The 26,686-nt window shown below is 39.8% G+C and overlaps 2 protein-coding genes across 3 annotated transcripts; one reads left to right on the top strand and one right to left on the bottom strand.

Moving 5' to 3' along the window:
- The first annotated feature begins 224 nt into the window (after positions 1 to 224).
- mmd2 (monocyte to macrophage differentiation associated 2) lies at positions 225 to 14,283 on the top strand. The gene is made up of 7 exons (XM_004071928.4): positions 225 to 504; positions 5,109 to 5,190; positions 7,641 to 7,801; positions 7,923 to 7,997; positions 8,074 to 8,175; positions 8,287 to 8,356; positions 11,587 to 14,283. Exons 1-7 carry the CDS (start codon positions 476 to 478, stop codon positions 11,785 to 11,787), a joined length of 720 nt encoding a protein of 239 aa, XP_004071976.1. The 5' UTR covers positions 225 to 475; the 3' UTR covers positions 11,788 to 14,283.
- On the bottom strand, positions 14,215 to 25,342 carry ap5z1 (adaptor related protein complex 5 zeta 1 subunit). Of its 2 annotated transcripts, XM_023957733.1 has the most exons (18): positions 25,166 to 25,342; positions 24,211 to 24,348; positions 22,537 to 22,702; positions 22,309 to 22,459; positions 22,128 to 22,240; positions 21,880 to 22,054; positions 20,826 to 20,873; positions 18,190 to 18,330; positions 18,066 to 18,103; positions 17,768 to 17,930; positions 16,857 to 17,035; positions 16,646 to 16,788; positions 16,434 to 16,552; positions 16,020 to 16,147; positions 15,843 to 15,940; positions 15,633 to 15,765; positions 14,707 to 14,921; positions 14,215 to 14,632 (listed from the first exon to the last, which is right to left on the bottom strand). In XM_023957733.1, the coding sequence occupies exons 1-18, from the start codon at positions 25,204 to 25,206 to the stop codon at positions 14,380 to 14,382; spliced, it is 2,442 nt and encodes an 813-aa protein (XP_023813501.1). In that variant the 5' UTR covers positions 25,207 to 25,342; the 3' UTR covers positions 14,215 to 14,379. The 2 variants fall into 2 exon arrangements, with proteins under 2 accessions (XP_023813501.1, XP_023813503.1); XM_023957735.1 differs by lacking the exon at positions 20,826 to 20,873 and having other exon boundaries at positions 14,246 to 14,632.
- Between the last annotated feature and the right edge of the window lie 1,344 nt (positions 25,343 to 26,686).

Here is a 26,686-nt window from a genome sequence, read left to right as displayed (position 1 = left end):
AGGGGTGGGGGGTGGGGGGTGGGGGGATTAATGTAATTTTAGGGTAAGATATCACCCAAATGATCTAAAACACACCTGCAACCTTTGAGTGGTTGCCAGGAATATTTTTGCCTCCTTGACTCTTGGTGTGGCTGTGGAAAGGGGTTGCTTATTTGCTGATGACTTATCACCAGAGAGGGGAAAGGGGGCGGAGAGAAGAGGAGGGGAGGGGTTAAAAACCCGCGCGGAACATCCTGCGAACACGTCCGAGACTCGGAGCAGAACCGCACGCGGGCGCGCTCCTCCATCACCTCCTTCCACGCCACCCGTGTCGGGATGAACTCCCCAGCTGAAGCCGTGTAGGTAAGGTGCGTGACCCACTCTGCAGGCCGCTGTGCCCCTGCGTGGACGCGCGGCAGTGAGTGGGACATCCGGAATGAGGAATCCGTAGGAGGAGGAGACGACGCTCGCCAGTTTGGAAGTTAGAGCGCAGGAGATGGACTTCAAGAAGACGAAATTCGGAAGGTAATAGAGTTTCCTCCAGAAAATGCCAGCTCTAACGTCTCGATTTCATATCTTTTATTCTTTAATGTATTTTTCGGTGTGACAGATGTTGCGCATCCATGCGCACTGACGCGCTGGCACAACCACTGGGTTGTTATGGATTACTTTTGCACGTGCGTGTATGAGACCGAAAGAAGCAACAAGCTTTTATAGAGGCTGAACTTCAGTTTCAGTTTTACTGAAAGGACGTTTCCTTTGATTCCCACTAAACATCTGCAGCGCATTTGACACCAGATTATTACAGGCCAGTCACTGTGTGTGCATAAATGATGTAATTGTGAGAAGTAGAGTTGAATTCCCACAGGAGATTAACTTGTTATGAAATGACCAGTGGAGGTGCAGAAACGTGAAGAAAAGCCCAGATCCCTGCAGGTTCACCCCAAAATCCTCAGCTCCCTGTGCAATCCTATTGTGTGTAATCAAACTCTTGCTTCATGAGGCAAAACCTGGTGTTCCACGTGCTGAGATCAAGCAAGCATGAGAGGGAAATAAAAGAGAAAGCCAAGAAGATAGTGGGGAGCTGTCATGAACGCAGAGTCCTCTAATCATTCTGCGAATCTCTTTCCTTGCCTCTCAGTTGATTACATGCACACATAGAGTTCTGTCAAAACTGATTAGAGGATGCCACGATTCAGCGGCGCTCACACACACATGTACTGTTCTGTTCAGACCCTGGCACTGCCTGAAGAGACATGGAACAAAGAGAGAAAGAATGGCAGCCATTAGAAAGAAAGAAAGAAAGAGCAGTTACAGCATAAGGCTGGAGTTTGACAATGAAAGCTTTTCAGTTTATCTGTTCGGTTTTTTGCCATGTGTGTTTACATGACAGCAAAGTTTTAAAAGCAGAAAAAAGGGAAAAAGGAACATTGATCTGGTACAGTTTGAATATAAACAGATGCAGAAGGAGGACATGTGGGCGCCTACGTGCGTTAACTCGCCCTGATGCCGCCATCCATCAACAAACGCTGTTCATACAGGGGCTGCCTGAAAACTGGTTTATTTTATTTTTTGTAAAACTTTCAAGTGTCGACAAGTTTTTAGCATCAGTAAAAAGACTTTTCTGAAATGTCAATATTGGGTTAAATCCCTAAATCAAAGTTCATCACCAGACTGAGGGTCATGGGCACAAAGCAAACTCAAGAGGAGGAGGGAAAGACAGCGGAGAGGTTCAAAATCCAGAAACAGATCCTGAAAGCGGGGGAAAGGCAAATAAAAAAAACCATCAGCTTTTCAAGTGAAATGATTTGCCAAAAGCGTAGGCACATAAACAGCAAAAGCATGCAAACTATAGATGGTTTTATTCAGAAATGTTGCTCAGGATCTGATATGTTGTGGAAAAAGGCCATTCCAGCAGAAACTTTCCATAAAAAGCTAAGCTAAGGAATTTTGGAACTATTCCAAACAGGAAATGTTGTACATAAGTTATGGGGATTTAAAGTAAACTGAAAGAAAATTGAAAAAGCTTGTGTTACTTTATTATCTACAATTATAACTGTTCTATTTAGCAACATGCAGGTAAACCTTAAAGACCAACTCTGATGAAAATGTTATTTTTGGTGTTTTTAATATGTTCTTGTGACTTTTTTCTTATTATAAAGGACACATATAAAGAAAATTTAGACTAAAACTGCATTTCTCAGTGTTTATTCAAATCGTGAATCAGGAGCAGAGGAAAAAAATGCTGTTTAAAAAGTGACGCAGAAATTTGTGACGTATTTGTGACGTAGAAAATGCCCTGGGCAGGTAACAAGCTCCCTGCTCCGCTTCATTCTAATGCATCTACTTACAGAAAAATAGATCCATGTCTGTCCTCATCTTCCTCGTCTGAACTGGTATCTGACTCAAAACTGTACAGCTGGACAGCTCCAATGTTCTCGCCATTTTGTTTTAACACTAGTGTTAGGTTGGGGGTGTGAGGGACTGTAAGCTAGCATCAGAGCGTGTAAACAGAGAGCTCTCAGTTATGGATGATGGGGATGATCCCGCCCACAACGCAGAGGCAAATTTCTAATGAACTACTCCCGCTTTGCAGAAACTAGGTTCTAGAAAATACAACGCAACCTTTGGATTTTGGCTAAAAACTTTTAACTAAAAGACGACTGAGAAATAAAAGATAAATAAACTGCATCCACTGCAGCCTAGTAGAAAATCCACTTGAACCAAACAAACAAACAAACAAGCAAAAAAATGTTATCCTCTATGGCCTTTATTTTTGAATATCTTGAAATATCCAGGAAGTCATAGCATTTGTGTGTGTGATCACCAAAGCAGACACATTTAAACATTTCATAGAGTAAATGGTGGGACAACCTACACTGTTGCATGGTTATTACAGATCCTGACATAAACTTTTCCTCTGAATAAAACATTTCAAAAGAAAATCTTTCACAAGCAATTTTAGATTTTTCAAAATAAGGAAACATTACAGGAAGAAATAGAACTTTAAATCGTGTTAACTAGGATAGGTATCTTTCAAAGGCATTGTATGGATTTAAGAGGAAGATCTGCAACTTTGCCTATTTGGAAAAGTAATTTGAAATGATGGGAAAAAATATGTTAGTGACAAAGATGCAACACATAGATCAAAAAAAGGGGTATGGATGGTTTCCTGCCAACTTCCAGGCGGAAGACGAAAAAGAACATGTTTGATGATATAATGAAACATGAATTGGTATGTTGTCATGGTGATAAGGTAGAAACATCAAATGGAGTTGGAGATCAAATACAAAGGAGACCTAAAGACCTGAAAGAGTTTCATTTTGTTAAAGCATCAACAAACAACCAATATTGACCCAAGGCCCAACTCAACAAAGCAAACCAAAGCAAAAGGTACATTTATTTAAAATGATTATAATCCAGTTTGTTCTAGATCATTTTAATGCGGTCCAGTTCCTATAATGGGATCAGGTTATATGGTCCTTATACTGATCCTGCAGTATTGCTACTGTTCAGAGGAAAACTCTTTCTTCATACCTCAGTCTGTTGTGGGTCACAGTCAGAGACAAACAAAACACAGACACATCCTCAACTACTTTACAGACCCACTCTAAAGTTTTTAACATGTTCCTGATGATAGAGGACATATATAGGAAATTCATCTAAAAACTGAATATTTCTTTATTAAAATTATTGTGAATAAAATAATAAGAAAAAGAATGCAGTTTGAAAGAGGTCGTATTTGTGATAAAAAAAAATATGTGGGCAGACCACAAGTTCCTTGCTCTGCTCCATTCTGATGCATCCACTTGTGGACTAGATCCATGTATGCCTTCGTTTTCTTCATCCGAGCTGGAATCTGGCTCAAAACTGTACGGTTGGATGGCTATGAATATTGCCAGTCATTTTTGTTGCATTGGTAATGTTATGTTGGGGTTGTAAGAGGTTGTACAGGGCTGTAAGTTGGCGAGAGACCATGTAAACAGAGAGCTCTATGCAACAGGGAGGGTTGCTCAGCACCAACAGTCTTGCCTACAACTCAGAGGTGAATTTCTAATGAACCACTGCTGCCCTGCAGAAACTATGGCCTAGGAAATGACGTAGGTTTTTGATTTTGTCTAAAAATGGCATAATGATAATTAAATCATTGGGATCACTTTTGCAACAGATCAAAAGATGATTGTAAAGGGATTTTAACCCCTTCATAATGTAAGTTGCTAATTTGCAACAAACAGTACTATCAAATTCAGGACCCTACTTAATTTAGAACTTTTTAGAAGTTTTTTAAAATAAATAATTGAAAATATAGTCAGGCATGAAAGGGTTAAATGTGACTTCCTTCAATAAAGACAAAAGGTCTTCAAAAAGCTTTCAGGTTTGTTCCCCACTTTTGGATTTTTCTAGTTTTTAACTTACTTTTTACTGAGCATCTGTTTATGAAAATATAAATGTTAAATCTACATTCTCTTCTTGAGTAAAGATACAGTAGAATATGGAGGGAGGTTTGGGTGAGCAGGTGTGAAGGGAATCTTCCATTGACAGGGTTGCAGCTTAGACAAAAGGGCCGCCACGTTCCCTTTGTTTGCCCGTTTCTCCGCTCCACCTTTTCCTCCGCTGGAGCGTGACGGTACACAGTGAACGAGGTGTGCCTGATCAGCACATGACCTACATGTGTAACGGAATAACGCAGCTGACCCCCACAGACACACCTGTGGCCTCGCATGGGACGCTGCACTTACAGGACGTGTGTGTTTGTTACCTCATCCCGCAGCATCAAATGTGCTTTCGTTACGCCTCCAGATGTTTTCCTCCCCCCTGAGACCAGCATCTCTGGAAGTGAGTCAATTAAAGACATAAGTTGTAACTTTTCACAGCAAATAATACTAAAGTGATTAATGAATAATGAGCTGTGGCATCCCGTTGTGGTGGGAACACTCAGTGACATCACCAGTGACTATGGCAACGCAGACAGTTGCCCCAGTAACAAACTTGAAATCAGACAACGTGATATGGATTAGAGACCAGTAAATCCTCCAAGAATGACTCAATCTCACTGACTTGCTTTCTTACGTGCTCAGTATGCGGTCAATCCCTGTCTGATTCCACCTTTTCTCACCCCTTTCTTGTAGATTCATGAACTGCAGGGTTCCAGCCAGTAAGAGGTACCAGCCGACTGAATATGAGCACGCTGCAAACTGCGCCACGCACGGGGTAAGCCCAACCGAAAAGCAAACATTAAAAGGCTCAGAAGCTGCAAAGGGGTCCTGATGCGGAAAGAAAAGGGTTTTTTTCTTTTTTTTTTGGCAGTGATGGATGGAGGCAGTGGGCCATAATCTGTGAGTCATCCTGTAGTTTCCTCTAATCTGCTGTAGGCTAATCCCTACACGCCGCTGCCTCAAAGCAAATGCACGAACAGAGGAGGAAACAGGGAGAACACTGACATAATGATGGCTAAGCCTCAGATGGGGCAGTTGTAGATGCAATCATGACATCCTTCCTCCCCTTTTGCTTCAATGTGGTGGGAGGGTGTCTTGGGAAATATTTTTGTGGAAGTCACCAGATGGTTTTAGTAAAAAAAAAAAAAAATAGATTTATTCTAGAAAATGATTTATCTGTTACATAACTTGGGCCACAAAAATAGTTTTCATCACACACAATTGATGGTTAGATTATGACATGATCAAGTCAACGCAGTAAATCCTGGTAAATTGACAATCATAATGATATTTGTGAAAATGTATTGAATTTAAAAGCGCCTTGTCAGACCCTTCCATGATTTCAAAGTGGGAGAACTTGCTAAATCAAAGGGTTTTCAAATACTTATTTCCCATGTCAAAATAACAGACAAGGATCTTGGGTTTTTTAAGCAATGACTCCTCTCATTTGTTTGGTCATAAAGAAGTAGTCTACCTCATGAGTACTACATTTTAACAAAATGTAATTGAATTTTTTCTAAACTTTGATGCATTTTAAGATTGTGCATTTTAATAGTATTTTATTTAACTATTATACTGCAATAGTTAAATAACACTTTTCAAAAAGATGTACTTTTTTGCATAAATCTGTTAAGTTGTCTGTGGTTTGGGAGGACCTATAAAAAGAGCTGCCATGTTTCAATAGAAACTAATCTGAAGCTGTTCTGTCAGAATCAAAAAATAATTTTGTGTTTAAGTCTGATTATTTGTGCAGCTTCCGTTTCTGACTAAGATTTTTCTAAAGTGTTTCAGAAAAAGCAACAAAAACAAAAGATTTGCTGTAAAGAATTCCATTTTTCTACTACATCTGCATTTTGACCCTTTTTTAATGATATTGGTGAAGGTGCTCACTCTTCCAGGTGCTGTCTTAATCATGTTTTCAAGTTTTTGCAGCTTTTTTTTATGTATGTAGAACTTTTCACTCCATGAGGAACCTTGCCAGCCATACTTCTGCTTTTTATTGTTCATTTTTATCTCTGAAAAACATGAGAATTATGCCTTTTTGAAACGAGTTGAGGTTCCCACCAAACCTGTTCCTACCATTAATTGTTATGTCATGGTGGACGGCTGGGAAAAAAGGAGCTCCCCTTAAGATTTCCTTTTTTCTTCTTCTGACTTTTCTGAGTTTATTGTGATCCCTTCAGTTCCTGTTCTTCCAGTCTCTTACTCTGAGGATCATCACTTTTTCTTTCATTTTTTCCCTGCCGTAGAAAAGCCTTGTGTGTGACATAAATGTGAGAAAAGAGGGAATTTTGGGAAACCTGTCCGACCACCTTTAAAGAGCAGTTTGTTGTACCTGCTGCTTTTCAGGCAGACACAAAACGCTGCTCTAAGGTTACTTTCACGCCAGCATTCACATCAGGGTTTGTTCAAATAAACAATCATTTTTGCCCCCTTTCGTGTTTACTCCTGTCTAAAACCCGCTGTTCTGGGTTTTACCGCGCCCACAAATAGCCTCTTGTGATTGGTTAACCTGCATGATGTGACTGCAGCATGGTGTGTCTTCATTTTATCAGTAAATAATCCATGAAGGGCAAAAAGCTCTAGTTGTCCCATACCCAACAGCTCATGAAAGCCCACATTTCCTTTCTTATTCAATAATGGCAGATATTTATTTTTTCCTCCATTGCTCTGATGACTGAAGAAGGTCGTACAAATATTCTTATGAAGTGAGAACATTGAGTTGTTTACTTTAAAAATAAACTTCTTATTCATCACAATATGTATATAGCTATGGGTTATTCCTAAGGATGGAGACATACATAAATACTATAACTTGAAATTTCCTGACATCTGCACTTTAAAACTCATTACTTCCAAAAAGAAACTTGCAAAATTGTAATGTGGTCATTTCAGAGGGTAAACACCGCCAAGCTAACTAGCTGTTCAAGCATTTAAATACCAAATGTGTCTGAATTCCCTCACTACTCACTACTCAGTGCACTATAGGGTGTCCGCCATTTTTTGGGGTGTCCGACTCTACGTATTCAAAATCCAGTAATTTCCCAGAAGTCTTTGAGACAAACTAGTGTGCATCAATGCTCACTAAATTGGAATATAGACCACAATTAATTATGTTTGTGTATCCAAGTTTTCATCATCATCACCAGAACACTGTGGATTCCTAAATAGTCTTCGTAAAATGTTTAACAACTTCATTGTGTCCCTTTTTGAAATGTTTTGCAGTTGTGGATCCTTCCCAGCCTGATGGGTGGATCTGTCCTCTACTTTCTCTCTGCGGACCAATGGCATCGAATCAGTGCCTGGCTCTACGGCATTGGCCTTACCGGCCTTTTTGTCACTTCAACTCTCTTCCACACAGCTGCCTGGAAGATCAGTCACCTTCGGTGAGTACCTGTATTTGTTTGGTGCAAACGGACTTTTTTTGACAACAAAAGTGGTTGACAATGAGAGTTTATAGAAACATTTAAGTAAACCTTACCTTTCAAAGCTTTTTTTTTAATGTAGGAAGGTGGAGCAGCGCTTTCACATGTGTGACAGAATGGCCATCTACTTCTTTATTGCAGCTTCCTACTCTCCCTGGTGGGTCATGTGACTTCAATGTAATTTAAATCAGCTGTAACAAACATTAAGGGTCGACATGGGTTTGTGTGGTCAGGTTGATGCTGAGAGAGCTGGGGCCGTGGACGTGTCACATGCGCTGGCTGATCTGGGTCATGGCTTTTGTGGGATCCACATATGTCTTCTTTTTCCACGAGAGGTAAAAGTCTCCTTAAGTCTGGCTCTTTGAAACCAAACAACAGTCCTTTTGTGTTTTGCGTCAAACGTGGGTCTGCCGTTTGATGAACTGGACTGTTTGATGTTCCTGCAGGTACAAGCTGGTAGAGCTGCTGGGATACGTGGCCATGGGGACTGTTCCTGCTTTGGTTATTCTCTCCATGGTAATCACAAACATCAAAGTCTTGTCTTCCTCTGCTTCTAAAAAAAAAAAACATTTGCATTGTGGGGAATCAGACGGGTATTGGTTTCAGTTTGGTTGCTCATGCGGTTGTAACTTTACACTCTTTCCATGCAAATGTATCAGTGGTTCAATAAATTCTACCACTGCCAACTATAATGTCACGAGCTGGAGAAGAAATCCAACACTCATCTGATCTTTTGTTTTCAAAAAAACATAATAGAGGTTTCAGTTTTCAACGTGTTGGTGCTTTAATATTACTACTGGAGTCAAACCCATTTTTAGATTATTTATAAGGTGTAAAATTTTGAATAAAAATACAATATTATACTTTATTTGGAATATCTAGTATTTTAATTTCAATTTTTCTGCATCAAAGACCCAAAAGTTTAGTCATTTAGGCTTCATTTTGTACTGGAAAGAGTGGCCCCTCCCCCATGACATTTCAAACAGAAAGTACCTGGTGGCCCTAAGAAGCCAAAATCCCATAGTCACTCTATTTGTCAGAATAACCATTTTTACTCTGATAACTTTTTAGATAATCAGATAACCAGATAATCCTAGTTTTTTTCACATTATTTCAGTAATGCAAGTCATTCAAACTGACCAATCGGATGCCTCAATAAAAGTTTGTGGTCTCATGTCGAGCATTCAAAGTTTTTGATTAACAGATTCTAGTGGTAGGGGTGTGGCCTTCCAATAAGTGAGAGCGGATGTAATAGAAATGTTGATTCAGACCGACACGGACCAATCCCTGCTTACAGACGTCGACTGGCTCCAACATGGCGATGTCTGTATCGCCAAAAAAAAAAAAAAGGCGACTGAATTGACTTCATTTGGTCGGAGCCAGAAGTAAGGCATTGTCACTCAGTCTGGTTCTCATACACAGTCAATGGTTTTACGTGAGCTGTTTAAGGTGTGGCCCCGCCCACATTCAGACTAGGTCTCTTTAGACCAGTATAACAGTCGAAACCAAACATCTCAGTTTGTTCTAGGTTTTACTTATACGGTTCAGAGGGATCTGTTGTCTCCATGCAAAGAAATTAATATGGGGGTGGGAAATTTGTAAAAGAGGGAAAACATTGGGGCCATTAATTGTTTAGCTCCTTTAGTCTTTAGTGAAATTATGTCATTGCACTCCTGTTAGGAAATACACTGACCAAAAATATAAACGCAACACTTTTGTTATTGCTCCCATTTTTTATGGTATGAACTCAAAGATGTGAAACATTTTCCACATACACAAAATAACCAGTTCTCTGAAATATTGTTCACAAATCTGTCTAAATCTGTGATAGTGAGCACTTCCCTGCCCTGAACAGTGTAAACCGGGATTCATCAAGAGAACACCTCTCCAATGTGCCAGACGCCATCGCATGTGAGCATTTGCCCACTCGAGTGGGTTACGACGACGAACTGGAGTGAGGTCGAGACCTCGATGAGGACGATGAGCATGCAGATGAGCTTCCCTGATACGGTTTCTGACAGTTTGTGCAGAAATTCTGTGGTTATGCAGACCGATTGTTTCAGCAGCTGTCCGAGTGGCTGGTCTCAGACGATCTTGGAGGTGGACATGCTGGATGTGGAGATCTTGGGCTGGTGTGGTTACACGTGGTCTGCGGTTGTGAAGCCGGTTGGATGTGCTGCCAAATACTCGGAAACGCCTTTGGAGACGGCTTATGGTGGAGAAATGGACATTCAATTCCCTAGCAACAGATCTGGTGGACATTCCTGCTATCAGCATGCCAATTGCACGCTCCCTCAAAACTTGCAACATCTGTGGCATTGTGCTGTGTGATACAACTGAAGATTTCAGAGTGGCCTTTTCTTGTGGCCAGTCTAAGGCACACCTGTGCAATAATCATGCTGTCTAATCAGCATCTTGATATGGCACACCTGCGAGGTGGGATGGATTGTCTTGGCAAAGGAGAAGTGCTCACTATCACAGATTTGTGAACAATATTTCAGAGAACTGGTTATTTTGTGTATGTGGAAAATGTTTCACATCTTTGAGTTCATGCCATAAAAAATGGGAGCAATAACTAAAGTGTTGCGTTTAAATTTTTGGTCAGTGTATTAAGTGTTTGGGGTAGACTGACAGGAGAAAACCCTGAAGGAGGAAAGAACACAACAAAGACCAGAAGTAGGTGGTAACATGTTCAGGCCCGCCTGCGACTTTAGGTTAACAAAAAGTTGCAGAAGAGTGTGAGGAAAAACACCAAATAACAACCAGAACACAAAAATCCTTGGAGATAAACACCAGCACTCAATATTTGGAAACTGCTCCGTAAATACAGACACTAATCACTCAAGTGCAGGCAGCTTCGACAGAGTTCAGGTCAGAACCTCAGAAGGGGGGGGGGGGGGGGTCACAGGCAACCTACACAGACATCAAATTAGAAATACAAATAAAGAACTCAAAAACAAAGAAACAAACTACGACATTGAGAAGTTATTAGTGTTCATCTTCAGTCTGAACAAATAAAGAAAAGTATTAAACACAACTTTAATTTCATGATAGTTAATTATAAATAGATTTTTTTCAGCAGACTTCAAGCCCTTTAGCCATATAATCTTGTCGCCCATTTTAATACCAGCAAAGCTATTACTTGTGTTTTATTTGCTCCCACTTGATCATTTTTGGAAATCTTTTGAGCAACTTCTTGTCCCACTTTAGGTTTCATTTTTGCCTTTCTGTGGCTTAATAGACTGCATCCACTGCTTCCTAGAGTATCCTTTGGGAGGGAAAAATATCCTTGCCTCTTCACAGCCAAAAGCACCATATTCAGAATTTTTCTAAAAACGATCAGGGGTGGTGTTACCGCTGTTAAGCATCACCGCAAATTTCTCTAAGTGAAAAAGGAAACAACTAACCCAAATTCAGAAGATTCTCTGTAGGGCCAAATTACCAAAAGGTCATTTTGGAAAAGGGGGGCAGTTGTAGAGTCATTACCATGTTTATCATTAATAAATGAATGTATTTTTCTGTGCATTGACTTATTAAAATGAACTCCTTTATCAGATTTGACCTAAATCAAAATCGTTTTTGGGCCGTGTCTGTATCTGACTGACCCGCACAGGTAAACCCTCAACATTTAGTCAAGTCGTAGGTATCATCAACGACCTGTCAAAGAACCTTAAAGTACACAAAATACTCAGAGTCTTGTTATCTATCTATAAGTATGAAAAAATGACATGATCTGAATCCTGCAGGTGGAGCGGGCAGGTGTGTGTGAGCTGGCAGTGGGAGGAGTCTTCTACGTGGTTGGTGTCGTCTTCTTCAAGAGCGACGGCCTCATCCCCTTCGCCCATGCCATCTGGCACCTTTTCGTGGCGGCCGGCGCAGCCGTTCATTATTACGCCATCTGGAGGTACCTGTACTCACCTGGGCCGCTGCTGCAGACGTCCAGGTGACCTCCAGCTTTCAACCAACTGCCTGAACTGCCAGCTGTAATGCATCTTTCAACATCAAACAGACTGAAGGGCATTTTGGTTTTGACGACTAACACAGGGGGATTCACATTAGGGTTTATGCTGGTGACGTTTAACCTCAAGAGCACTAAGACTCACTTTAATTCAACTTTGTATGACAAAAACACTCAGATAACAACTGATATTTGCAGGCTGGTTTAGTGGAAAGTATATATTTACTGAAAATATTGCTAAGATTAGCTTTCATGTACAGTCGGTCCAGATTTAGCATCTTAGAGAGGCACTGGACAAATGAAGAGACAAAAATTGATATTTCCACCTGGATCTTTGGTCCAAAGACAGGTAGATCTTAATAAACAGGGCTTTCAAAGCCTATACTTCAATAATTCAGTTCAAAATATGAATATAAAGACAAACTGGTCCTTTATAAGAGTAACTTTTATCTGATTTGAATATTATCAGAGGCAAAGCCAGAACATTTTATATGGGACTTTAGAAGGGTGGCAAATGAGAAGAGCACAGTGGAAGGCCATTATAAACAAAAGGATTAATAATACCTTTTTCAAAGTTTTTATTATTACTTTTATTTAATATTAAAACAACTGTTGTTTTAGCTAAGGTGCTATTACTATTGCTTGAAGAAACTTGTATTGATGATTTCTAAATCTTTGTCAAAAATGACATTGATATCGACTCAAAAATTGAGAGATAAATGAGGCTGCAAAGCTTTTTTGGCTCCGTCCCTGAATATTATTAAAGGTGGTAAAAGTACAAAACTCAAAACATTAGATGACCTATGATTATGGTCCGTGGACTCTTTCCATGAATGTGCAGCTCTGAGGATTGCATCCTCACAGATTATCTGCGTTTTTTCCCTCCTTTTAACAATAATCATGACGAACTGCTGTCTTCCTCAGGATTAAGAGAAAACATTCCCAGGTGTTTTTTAGTATGATGTTAAGAATAATCCCTCTGAAATTCATAATTTCAGAAAATGTTTTGTTCTTGAGAAACATAATCTGAATAAAAAAATATAAATATATTACTGATATATAAAGTAGTTTTGTTAAAATAAGTTTCTGAAACAAATCGACCTATGCTCTAATGCATTTAGCTGCATGTGGAAAACAAACTTCTTACAATACAAATACGGAGTCAACAGCATTATTTACAGCATTATTTTCCTGGTGTTACCATAAGTGCCTGTACCTTTTTGAACTGTTATATTTTGCTGCTAGAATTAGCTCGAGTCCTGCTGTGCTCAAAGATAACAAGAAAAAATGAGCAGGAACTCAGCAGCTGACCTGTGACATCAGCACGTCACTTTCTGTTGTGTCAAAAACATCATCTTTGGGTTTCTTCAAAAATGACAAATCATTACTGTTTTTTTCCGGAATTTTGCGCCAATTCTCACCGCACAGACTTTGTGTTTCATTTCTTATGAAAATATTCAAAGGACAAAAGCCTGAGCTGTAATCTGAGTTCACAGCCAGGACTGCTTTATCTGAGCAACGCACCAATTTGAAGTAACCGTTGGAAGACGGTGGCGGTTTATGGAGTAAGTCTGTTTTGTTGGTCACAACATCGTGTACTACGATATCTGTAAAGTCTAACATCACCAGGTAACCCATATAGAAAAGACCAGGGATCTGCAACCGGAGGCTCTGAGCCACATGTGGCTTCTTTATCTCCCACTTTGAAGAAAAATGAGCGAAGGTTGAATCCATCTTCAGAATGTTTTTATTGGTATAATCTTAAGGCATATTCTGGTTTTCTGCTGTGCAATAGTGTCTAGTTGCTGTTCAGAGGCAAAGTTCCTAAAGTATAGAATTTCATTTCCATTTCCATATATCTATATATCTATATATATCTATATAAATCTTTATATATCTTTATATAATGTAAAGGAATTTGAACTTGGTATTTATAGAAAAATACAACACTGTTATTATTTAACTATTGTAAATATTTAAAAGCTATGATTCATAAAAAAAAACGTCATAAAGGCCACAAAAACATAATTAATGTTTCTAAACAGGAAAGTGGAATTTTGCGGCTCTTTCTAGGTTCTGGTCTGTAAGAAACCGACCCAAATGGCTCATTTAACGTTAAAGGTTGCAGACCCCTGGGAAAGACCAAACGGTTAACTTTCAACAAGAACTGAAGGATGAGTTCTGTGGACTCAGGTAACTCATGCATTCTTAACCAAGAGCACTTCAACAACAACCTGGAGTTTCAGCAAAACCTTCAGGAGAAATGCAGATTCTATGTGAACATATTTGAAACTGAGAAAAGCTCTGAATTAATCAAATCTGCTGCAGAAAGATCGAGCACTAACTCAGGATGTGAATGTTTGTAATCATTTCTTATTAAAACATCTATTTTGTAAAATGATTTATTTCTGTGAAATGAATTCAATAAAAAGAAACTTTATTATGAAATGTTTGTGTTTTATCTGAAATCTATTTACAGGAAGAATGTGCAAACTGATCCATTTTTAGGACGGACAGCTCCTGTGTTTTCAGACATGAAGGCGTGAGTGTGTCACATTGTGTCACAGTGTGTGTTTGTGCATCACGGCGAGTGTGTGAGGGTGGTGAGGGCCAGTAGCTGCAGGGGCAGGGCCAGATTGGTGTCTCTGTGCCACCGGGGAGTGTTGACGTGGGGGGGCGGGGTCAGCACGCTCTGAGCTACGCCGGGGGTTTTTAGCAGCGACAGCAACTCCTCCCCTCGGGTTACTATGGCAACCATGTCTTCTTCATCGCTGCACCAGGGAACCGAACCGCCTTTTGTTATGTTTCTCAGCTTGGAGAGGAACAGGGACACCCTGCAGAGAGACAGACAGACGAGTCCAACGGGAGTCCTGACAGGGAAAAATCTGAAGAGCTTCAGAGCTCCTACCTGGGGATGAGGTCATGTGACCGCGATGCCAGCTTTGCCAGGGCGCTCATCAAAGTGGTGATGACTTTAGGGGCCGGGCACACCGACCCAGGGGGAGGGGCAGAGGAAGTGATCTCAAACAGCACGGCCTCCAAAGATTCGAAACAGGAAGTGATGAGCCTCACGGAGCAGCGGGAGTCGGACGATGGCGACAGGTATTCTCCCAGAACCCACACCTGAGCATCAGACGTGTAAGTTGTTTTTAAAATTTACAAAGAAATCTTTTGTAAAAATTAAAACATGTTGACGACAGTCAGATGTGAATTGTAGCAATGAAATTTAGCCCTTTTTTTGGTTTATCAGCTGTTCATGTAAAACTTATTTAGATCTGCAAAAGCAGTTGTTGACATAGAATTGGACACCGAGACAAACAGTATTTGTACTTTGGACATTTATTGCACAGACTAAGCCAGAAGGAAAGTTTGAACATCGGAATTTCTATTTTGAAGGTAGATTTTCTAAATAGACTGATTCAATTTGAGCAAAATTGTTTATTCTTTAACCATTTATTTCCAATTATATATAAAAAACAGTATTTTTAATTGTAGGTGATGCTATATTAAGTGGAGTTCTGGATAAAATGGTACGTATCGAATTAGCAACATATGACATAAAGGGGTTAAATACCTTTTCTGGTTTCTTTGATCCACCATAATACTTGTTTTTACTCTTTAACTCTGCTGGTAACCATGGATTTATGAACTATTATGAATTATTTGTTACTATGGCACAGTTTTAATCATCTTAATGTTGGCATTACTGGTGACGAGTAGTTACTGCTTTTGTTAGATCTTTGACCTCCCCTAGATCAGTGATGATGGATATGATGGCAGATTTGGGGGATTTTAACGGGACCCGTGTCACCACTGCAGAAGACTAATCCTCACCACATGAGTGTAAACGTCTTCTTTGCTGTAGACATTGGCTGTGGTTCCTGCGAACTCCAGCAGCTCTGACGACTGGTCCACCACCAGGGAGGGGTGGAGCTTGCACAGCCGGAGAAGCTGGCAGCTGAACACCCTGCAGGAGGCGCCAAACAGGACTGAAGGAGGCGATTGGGCAAAGACGGTACGAAAGCTGAAGGTGTCCGTTCGTACCTGTGTATCTCTTTGCAGTATGTCGGCATGTTGAGGAGCAGGTTGCTCCTCTCTAACATCACCAGGATCAAATGGGCTAAAAGCTTCTCATCGGCAACCTAAAGATGAAATTAAAGCGTACTAACCAAACTGTCTTTGAAAATCATCAAATCGGCAATCATAAATGAGTGCCTTCACCGTAACGACTGTGTTGAAGTAGATGTGCAGCAGGACTGGGGCGGTCTGAGCACACTGAACCACTCTCGGCCACTCTGCAGCCTCTGCCAGCAGGTCATGGAGCACGCTCAGTCGCTCTATTGTGTCGCCTAAGAGTAGAAAACATCAACTTACAAAAATTCTAAGAGGAGTTAACTGCTTTCAAAGCATAATGGCTTAAAAAATAAAGATGTTTAAATAAAATCCAGAATAACTAAACTGATAAGAATTTAGGAGTTGGATCAGAACCTATTCACTTTATTTTGTTCAGTTTTCTACCCATATTCCTTCAGAATCATAAAAAAGGTCTGAGCTGTAAGTTAAATTGAAGAGAACAAAGGTGACATTTAGAGACGTTCATTGCATTCGTGAGGCCATTTGTAATTCCTGAAGTACCTGAACCCGCCTCTGTGCGGAGAAGAAAGAGGAAAAGTCCTCTGAAAGTGGGGTTTCGGAAGGCATTGAGTGACAGGAGGCTTCGACTGCCCGGATCAGAGATGGGTAAAGTAGTGGACCTGTGAAGTTAAAACAAACTTAGTGATAAAGCGTAAACAAAATCAAAGTGGGAAGCTATTTGGGCAGTTTTTTTTATTTGAGAGTCCTGTTACCTGAGCTGCAAAACCAGTGTGGCAGAGAGACAGGGCAGGTCCAGCAGAGTGTGGAGCAGCTCCACTGCAGATCCAGGTGTCACCAGAGAGGGCAGCAAGTCCACAAAGTCCTCAAGCACCGCCGGGCTGTTCCACGCTAAAAACTACACCAGCAGACTTAAAATAGGATGCAGCAAAAGCTGCATTTGCACTTGTTTGTTTTGTTTTCTACCTTCAGGAAGTTGGGGAAGAAGCGTGTGAACTGTGGAGCTGCGCGTTGCAAACCCTCCAAGTTCAGCCGAAGGAAACGGAGGAAGTCGTGAGCCAGGAAGGGGTCATTGAAGAGCTCGGCAGGAAACTGGCTGAACACCAGCTTCCACACGCTTTCACAGTCCACTGCTGCCATCTCACCTGAAAAACAGAAGAAACACCTGTAAAAATCCTTAAATAGTTAAAAAAAGATTCCTTTTTTTTTAAAAACGAGTTGGAGTTGAGTTTATTAGATCTCTTCTTTGTAACTCCTGCAAACACATGCATTGGGCTGCAGTCTCTGTTGTCCAGGTTTACATAGATTTTGATATGAATCCTGCTTTTCGTTCTACCATCTTCTGATTCTGCTGATTTTACAGCCTTGTTCCCACTATATCTATTTATTTCTTATGTTTTTACTAGACAAAAGCGGTTAGATTTATTGTATTTTGTCATTCCTCCATCTGTACTTTAAATATATTTATTGAATTTTCTGTTTAATCAATCATTTTTTTCTTACACCTGGTGTGTTTTTCAGTGATAAGACAAATTATTCCTATGTTCATTCCTCTCGTTAACAAAGTAAGCACACACTTTTCCAGATTTTCCTCCATCTGCTTCCTGCTCTCACTATGACAATATCATCTGCAAACAATAAAATTCCAGGCAAAAAATGAAGATATATTGAGGTAAAATGGTGACATAGTGCTCCCTCACTATGTCAATAGTTCACCTTTGGCGGTCTCGCGAATTGCATGGATTCCTTTATTGCAATCCTTTGCTAATTTTATCGATTGCAGGTAATTTTTAGAATACAATCCTGCGATAAACGAGGCTAAATTGTATATTTTGAAGCGGATTTAGCGAAGGCAGTTGTGATGTGTGCATACACACCGTGGTTGAGGTAGAACTGCGCCACGGGCAGCAGGACTCTGGCAAACGACAGATCCGAGCTGAGTCGACCAAAGAGGGCTTTAATGCCCGGGAAGGTTCTGTAGACCAGGGACGGGTCCTCAGCGCACAAACAGTCCAGGATGCAGACTGCCTCCACCAGGCACTGAGGTGACAAGGCAGAACAGAAATTTGAACTGCATCTTTTTCCTCATTTTCTACTCCGAAAACAGTTTAAGTTAAACCGCAAACTTGATTTTTTAAATCTTTTTAGACTTTATGTTTGAGTTCAGAAGCTTACCGCTTTCTGCAGCTCTGTGTCTGTTTTCTTGAGGGCCTCTGGGACGGGGTGGTGGAAGGTAAAAGACTGAAATGGTTCAAACTGTGACCACAATGCAAGACATTTCACAGCATATCTCACACACTTCGATCGCACTGCTCGATGAGGCGCTGGCAGTACTGGAAAGATTTCTCTCTGAGGCGCTCCTTTGGAGACAGCAGGCGGCTGGAGGAGGAGGTGGCCGAAACCATGGAAACCACCGACCCATCCACCTCCGACCGATCATCTGTGAGACAAAAAGTTAAAAAATGCAATTTTTCTCAAGATTTGTTTTGTTATAGACAACTTTACAGTGCATTCTGAATTTTTATGCAAATTGTATTTAAGTGTCAAATAGATAAAATTTTGTTTTTCAATTAAACTCATGGATGATTTTGTATCTAGGGGCTCTTCGGATCACTGACATCAATCTCTGACACCTGTGATAATTAGTTTGTCAATTCAATTAAAGGAAAAACAACTAAAGACGGACGTTCCACATTATTAAGCAGACAAACATTTTCAAGCAATATGAGAAAGAAAAAGGATCTCTGCTGCTGAAAAGCAGGAAATGGTTAAATGCCTTGGAAAAGGGATAAAAAGCTTGGATATTTCATGAAACCGTACGTGTGATTATCATGGTATTAAGAGGTTTGTGGCTGATTCAGAGCACACAGGGGTTCATGGAGGTAAAGGCAGAATGAGGAAGGTTTCTGCCAGACAAATACATCAAATTAAAAGAGCAGCTTCTAAAATACCATTACAAAGCAGCGAGTACATATTTGAAGCTGCTGATGCCTCTGGAGTCCCATAAACACCAAGGTGTAGGATCCTCCAGAGGCTTGCAGTTTTGTGTAATTCCTCTATTCGGCCACCCCTAAACAACTGCGACGTCCGGTGACAAAGTCACGTTTTGGGCCAGATTAATGGTGTGAGAGCTGGTCGGCCCCTTTAGGGTCAATGAACGTGTAAAAAAAATGACCTCTCTACAAACCTATTTACAGGAAGAATGACTCTACATGCCTCTTATATGTGGTGTTTCTGACTAACCACCTTCTTCCGTGAAACAAAAATAAACTGTGCTTTTTGTAACTAAATCATCTTCATAAGAAAGCACCATTTCATGCTGCAAGGAATGCCTCTGCATCATTGGCTGCATAAAAGGAGATAAACTGATGGTGTGGCCCCCATCCTCCCCCGGCCCTCAACCCTATTGAGAACCTTTGGAGCATCCTCAAGCAAAAGATCTATGAGGGTAGGAGGCAAGTCGCATCCAAACAGCAGCTCTGAGAGGCTATTCTGACATCCTGCAAAGAAATTCAAGCAGAAACTCTCCAAAAACTCATAAATTCAATGGATGCAAGAATTGTGAAGCTGCTACAAAATAAGGGGTCCTATGTTCAAATCTAACTTGACCCATTGAGGTGTTTTTGATTGGAATAGTTTTTGAGTTCACTAAATATGACCTCCTTATGCAGCAAACTCAACAAATGACTATTTTCAGTTGTTTATATGGAACAGGTTTTACTTTTATCTTTAGGAGCTTTGCTCAATGACATTTATTATATACTCTAATGGTTAGTGACATGAAATGCATGCAGACTGTCATTTACATTGAGTATTTACAAAAATATAATTTATATAAAATGATTTGGTCGGTGCTGTAAAGTGATCTGATTTATCTCCGACTCTTTTGTATTGTATAATGTGCCTTATTGTTCGGTGCGCCTTGAATAACAGAAATTCAAAAATAGACGGATCCTTATGTGCGCTTATAGTGCCAAAAATATGGGTATGTGGATCATTGGGTGGAGTAGAGCTAAATTGTGTGATATGAACCAGGGTTTGTGTCTTTAGCATGCAGCATGGATCCACATAAGAAGAGGAAAAATTAAGCAAAGGTTGGAAACCGGCCTTGTCGTTAAATGTGCGGAAGGAGGATGAGGCGGCACATTAAAGACCGGCAGGAGTAGTCAATGTTCTTCTTTATGTCATTCAGTTACAACCACACAGGATTCAACTTAAGGTGTAGTGGACAGTTCCAACTGATTTTACATTTACTGTGGTTGTGGTTATTATATTTGTTTTGAGTTTTCCCTGTGGAGCTGAAAAGATAGTGCCAAGCCGAGAAGCGCAAGAGGGTTCAACCACTGCCTGGGCTCCACGGGCAGGAAAATTGTTTTTTTTTGTTTTGTTATGGGTCTTTTAATCAGTTTTTACAGTTTTGACTGATTGAAAGGATTTATTTTTGACCACAAATCTGTGCTCTTAGCCTATGACTGACTGTCCATCACGCCTTCATAGTGAGTGTTTGTTTCAGACAATAGCCCCTCCCCCTGACAAACGTTTCTTGGTGCTTTGGTTCATTCTTGCAAGTGCAGAGTGAAACTATTTCAGTGTTGCAGATGCTTCAGACGCCATGCATATAATATTAAGATGAACAATCCGTTTTTCACTCTTCACACAGTACAATATGTTTAGTTACTTGCAATTAGAGCAGTCGTAAAGTTAAAAGTTTAAGATCAGTACGTAGAACATGTAGTAATGTTAGTAAATTATTCATTTTGGCCATTTTTTTCTGTGGATTAAAGTGAAGGCTAATTGCACAAACACCAGAAAGAGTGCAGGTCAGAGGTTAGAGCTGGTTTTAGTTATGATCTGATCAGGATTGTGTGTTTTAGAAAGGAGTTGAGTTTGTTGATTATTCTGGGATGCGTGCATGCAAAGTCCTTTAACTCTTACCATTAGAAAGGGAGTGGGAGAAGGAGAGGCTGAGCTGCAGCCTGTTTGCTGGAGACGATGAAAACAGAGAATTACAGCCTTCCTCTTTCACAATATAAATGTGGAAGCTCACAAAGTAAATAAATAAATAAACTAAAAAGGTGCCAAACTGAGTTTTCAGAAATGTCAAGGGTTTGAATTATTACAGTTCACATTTTTCCCACCTCAGACAGACGTAGCTTGAATGGTTATAAATAAGATTGAATGGACAGGAAGTGTGACATAGAATCTGATTTACTTTCAAAATAAAATGCAGCAGATTCCACACATCACCCAAAGGTAAACATGTGATCTTACAAGTTCTGCTGAGAGCAAAATCTGTTCTGAGAACTTTTCAAAGACCCACGCTGATGAAAATAGTGTCTTTGTTGGTTTTAACATGTTCTTGTGGCATTTTTCTCATGACAGAGGACACATGTTAAGAAAACTAAGCTCAAAATTGCATTTCTGAGTATTAATTTATTCAAATCGAAGTGAATCAGGAGAAAAGGAAAAAAAATACTGTTTAAAAAAGAGCTTATTTTCTATGTAGGGCCACAAGCTCCCTGCTCCGCTCATTTTGGATGCATCCACTTGGAGAAAACTAGATTCATTTTCCCTGTCTGCGCAGACATCTGGCTCAAAACTGTACGGCTGATAGCTCCAAAAGTGAGGACTCTGCGTCAAGGATCCCACCCAAAATTCAGAAGTGGGTTTCTGACAAGTGTGGCTCTGCAGAAAACAAATTCTATTTAAAAGACTACTGGGAACGCTTTGAAAAAATATCAAAAGATGATCGGAGTGGGTCTTTAAACATTCTCTAAACATGTCTAGTCATTACTTTTGTAAAGTTTTTACTTTACAAAAATAGTTACTTTAAAAAAACGAAACAGGGGCCCAGACTTTAAAGTGCTACTTGTTTTTTTCCTGATTTTTGCAGAACATGGAGCACAAGATAATTTCAGATCAAAGCTACAACAGGAGGTCAAAATGTATAAATATGCCCCCCCCCCAGAAATGGCGGCTGTGGTCTTACCGGTATCTACTACCATGCTGTCATTGGAAACACAGTGGTGGGTGAGAAGCCAGTGGCGCAGCATAGAGAAGGAATAAACGTTCATCCATTGGTCCTCTGTGAATCCCTGCCCCACACACAGCACCGTGAAGAAATCCCCCGACACCGTCCCGTCCAGCTCTGCTATGGGCGCCGGCTGATGACACACAAATATGTAACAGACCTCTATGCTCGTCAATTTGTCACAACATCAACTTTAAAGTGCTCACCTGGCGAGACCTGGACCCTGAGAAGAATCCCCCAGAGGAGGCCCCACCCACTTGCACAATGCTTGCATAGCGTAGCCAATCAACAAGCTTTTTATTCAGCAAGGTGAGGTGATCTACAGGTGTGGAAAAAAAATGTCATATTTTAAAGCAAACATGCAGAAAGCTGAGGAGTTGCGGTCACCTGCAGTGAGGCATTCTGGGCAATGTGTGAGGATGCTGTTGACAAGCGGCAGGGTGTGCATGAGCGAGGGAACCGGACCATCAGACGGTCGGATCTCCAGGCTGCGGATGAGCTGAGCGCACAAGTCTGGCAGGTCATCCTTTGATCCGGCCTTGAAAAGACACGACAGGAATGAGGCGACGTCCCTTTGTATTTTTGTTTTGAGTTCTTGCTTTTAATCCAGAGCACCTGTGAGAGCAGCAGACCAGCAGCATGGCTGTTCAGCTGACCGATGTTCTTGTCCTCACCAAAAGGGGGCAGTGTTTCCCTGAGCACCGCAGAACTCAGCACCTGAAGCTGCTCTGAGGGTGAGGAGAGGAGCGACACCAGACTCTGCTGGAGCTCTGAGGGCAGCCTAGAAATAATAGTGACAGACAGGAAATCAGTGAAGCAAAAACAAAGTCACAAACTGAATTACCAAAAGATGAATCTCTTCAGAAGACACAGAAACAGCTTTAATCCTGATCAAACCAACATTTGCAGTTGTCACAAAGCATGTTTTCTTAAAACTCTCCTTTAAACTGTTTACTTTACCTTTAATTTTCCAAAATATTTCAAACTAACTTGAAGTAATTGAAATAAAATCATGATATTTATTGGATGTACTGATCTGTTTTGCAGAGCAGAGGCAGCCTGGTTTTAGCTTTAAGCCCTTTAATCAAAGCCCAAACATCACCATCATAGTTCTGTGTTGGTAAAATCAGCGACTGGTGTTCAGTGCTTGGATTTAGTGGGCTGCTTATCAGCCACAGTCAGAATGAAGCACTATAGAATACCTGAAACCCTCCAAACAAATTCAAACAACAAAGCTAAACAAAGAATGATCTTCTGATGTTGGAATTCATTTTAACTATGAAGCAGAGAGGCAAACAGACTTCAAAGGGCCTATTTCATCCAAAATTCACTTTTTTGAGGTTTTAACGTGTATTTTAATGTAAATTCCTCACAAAAAACAACAACCCCAAAGAGGTATTTTTGATCCATTGAGGCATCTCTGCCTCAGCCCCTCCCGATCCACCAAAGAATTGGGTTCTCACATTGTGACATAGACGAGTGAGGAACAGTCCCTTCCAGGGAGAGTCTGCGCTGCCAGCAGCACCCCCAGGCTAACACACACACACACACACACACACACCCACACTTTCTCCGCTGAGCTAGCGGTGACCATTCAAACTCTTTCATTTGATATGCACAATAAGCAGATCCATCTTCTCAAAAGTTTGGAGCTTGTTTGTTTTCGTTGGCAAAATGCAGACACGTTGGCGAGGCCGCCTCTAGGTTGACTTCATAAAATGGGGGGCGGCGCCTACACGGAGAGACTGGCGGTGTCTCAGATATCGAGTCGTCTTACTTTCTGGTAGGAAAATAACTCATACTTCATAAGAAGATATAATACTCTTAAAGGTTTAAAAAAGGCGTGATATAGGCCCTTTAAAGGTAGACAACAGTTTAAGGTTGGTAAAATAGAAATAATCTGAAGGGGGGAATTCTTGCTAAAATACTGGATCAATTTGATTAAAAGCAGTTTAACATTGAAAACAAGTTTTATTTTATTATGAAAAACTTTATTCACATAAACAATGACTCAAATGATTAATTATTCAACTTAAAGTAATTACCATCACTTATGCAATGGAAACTATCTGAAAAATGTTTTTTTTCCCTAAAAAATAACACAAACATTGACTAAATACTGAATTTAATAGTCAGTGGTGACTTGTAAATAAAGATGCACTTGAGTCGTGATTAAGAACCAATCATTTCGTCCTTCAAAGTAGCAGAAACTGTTGAGCACAAAGAATTCATGAAATACCAAACCCAGGATTCCAAGCCCTGTTGGGGAGATGGAGAGGAAGTTCTTACGTTCTGGAGTACTTGTTGGCGGAAAGGATGAGGTACAGCCGATGCAGGGAGTCCAACAACTCATGGCTGACCTCCTTGAACTGGAGCAACTTTACAAGCCGGATGTAGAACTTCTGCAGCTCAGAGTCTTGAATTTCTCTGCAAAATAAAAAACGTCATCTAATCTTTTAAAAAATAAAAATATGGTTTTATTTATCAGAAAAATCCTAAAACCTATGAAATTTTGAATCCTTTGGACCTTTATTTTACATAACTATGTTAGATTAAAGAAATAAGAAACACAGTTTTTTTAAAACTGATTTAATGTTTTCTTTCTCAGATGAAGGGCTAGACAAAAAAATAATAATTAAAGAATAAACCAAAAATCAAATCAATTTTTACTCAAGAAAATTCAATATTGATTATTCACAACTCTTGATCGATGTCATTTCAGGCAAGATTATATATAAAAAAAAAAACATACAGTTATTTGATAACAAATTGATAAATAATTCCATACATAAATGTTTCACCTTTCCTTTAGTTTTAGTGTCAGGGAGCATTTTTTTATGTAACCAGGGTTTATTGGTTTAAATTCATTTAAAATTGAAATCATTATTCAACCATATTTTCACTACGATCCTATAATATTTATAACGCTACAGTTACAAGACAAAGATGTCTAAAAGCTTCTTTAGTTCAGGATGAAGTAGAAGAAGAACTGAGCTTTTTCACAGTAAAATTGGCAAACATGTAATAAAGAATAATATCCCCACAGTAGTCCTGGTTAAAAGAACAAGAACAAATATGAAGGGAAGGAATTTGATCTAACATGAAGCAATCAACGTACTTGCTAATAATGTTTAGCTTTAACATGATTATAAGGATTTTTAGCAAACAAATCAAAATAAAATAAAAAGTCGCGAGGCACACAGACAGACAGACACTGCTAAAGAAGTAAAACCTGCTTCCTTACCTCGCTTGTCTAATCAGGCTTTCTGACCCGTGAGAATACATTTTTAAAAAGTAAGATAGAAAAAAATACTAAGAATCAGACAGCTTAGAGATGATGGCGAAGAACGAAGTTAGGATCAGAAAATACATTTCTGTGTTGCTAAAAGGTAAACAGTGCAGTCGCTAATCAGGTCCTGACTGCAATCACGTGACATGATAATGGTTCCGCTTTCGGTGCCGAGCGAACACAGACGGTCACATTCTAAAGAAAGCTCTGTAAAAGTCAATGAACCACAATGTTGACCTAGAAATTATAAATGCAGTTAATTAGTTTTACTGTAGTTTTACTAGAGTAGAAGCGGATTGAAAATGCCCTGTAACCAATTTTCTGCATCAGATTAGTCATGCTGAGGTCTATTTTGGACACATTTCCTGAGATGATGTGGTTAAACAAAGTCAGAGACCCCCTTAGCAAAACGCAGTCTATTTCAGTGTACTACAAGTATACTTAGCCCATATACTACAAGTGTCCGGCAGTATACTTTATATAACATCTATATGTTGTAAATTTCAATGTTCCACTTTAGTCTGAAGAAGTATTCATACTGCTTACGCACACATATACTTGATAGACTCAAGGATAGGCTACTTAATAAAATAAACTTCAAGTGTGCTACTTTTTGCTAAGGGTCAGCCTTAATCAAAACATGTTAAAGGCAACCTGTTGTCCTGCTTTAATTAACTGGGACTTAAATTTAAATTTTAGGTTGTAGATTTTGCAAAAATTCTGAAACTTAGTTTGTTAAAGATCACATTAAGCACCAAAGGTTCTTAACAAACATAATGTTTGCACTAACCCTTAGCAAAAAGTTGTCAGTTTAAGTGTACTGCAAGTATGCTTAGTATATACTAAAAGTGAGGAAGTATACTTGAAATTTACTTGTTATATAGTATGTATATATTGTAAACTTGAACTGTTCCAATTTAGTCTAAAGAAGTATTCAATTAGTATACTTTCTACACTACACGTACAAGGTTTACAGTATACGTGCCATACTTATACTCAAGTATAGTGTACTATAAAATAAACTTCAAGTGTGCTACTTGGTTTTTAGAGAAGGTGAGTTTTGGCTGAAGAATAAAAAGAAATCTAAAGTAAACATGTGTGTTTACATATGAACGTACTGTTGCATTCTAGGATGCACACATAGAAAAAATACTTTATTTTTATGATTCCACATGCACCTTGACATGATGGCCACCTCTATTTTCGCAATGCTCCTTGTGTGATGGCAATAAAGCATTCTATTCTATTCTATTCTACATACATCTTCTCGTCAATGAATCCTCTGTTTTCAATGTAGGTGGTGCAGAAATTGAGTGTACTTTCTTAATATTTGGCTCAGAAATCGGTATAAACAATTTTCTAATGGTTTAAAATGGTTATAATAGAACAATTAGGCATGTTTGACCTTGTTTTTCCCTTATATGGTTTGAAAATAAGATCCACCACAAATCAAGACAGAGATCTTCTCTTTCTTGG

The sequence above is a fragment of the Oryzias latipes genome, chromosome 8, assembly GCF_002234675.1.
Source record: "Oryzias latipes chromosome 8, ASM223467v1".
Taxonomy (NCBI): Eukaryota; Metazoa; Chordata; class Actinopteri; order Beloniformes; family Adrianichthyidae; genus Oryzias; species Oryzias latipes.
This window is presented reverse-complemented; position numbering and strand designations above follow the sequence as displayed.

Coding starts and splice junctions, on each gene's coding strand:
- mmd2 (XM_004071928.4), top strand. CDS start 476: ATGGACTTCAAGAAGACGAAATTCGGAAG. Junction 5,191..7,640: donor CAAACTGCGCCACGCACGGG/GTAAGCCCAACC, acceptor AATGTTTTGCAG/TTGTGGATCCTTCCCAGCCT. Junction 7,802..7,922: donor TGGAAGATCAGTCACCTTCG/GTGAGTACCTGT, acceptor TTTTTAATGTAG/GAAGGTGGAGCAGCGCTTTC.
- ap5z1 (XM_023957733.1), bottom strand. CDS start 25,206: ATGTATTCTCACGGGTCAGAAAGCCTGATTAGACAAGCGAG. Junction 17,931..18,065: donor ACACAGAGCTGCAGAAAGCG/GTAAGCTTCTGA, acceptor TTGTCACCTCAG/TGCCTGGTGGAGGCAGTCTG. Junction 14,922..15,632: donor AAGACGTTTACACTCATGTG/GTGAGGATTAGT, acceptor TCTGATGCTCAG/GTGTGGGTTCTGGGAGAATA.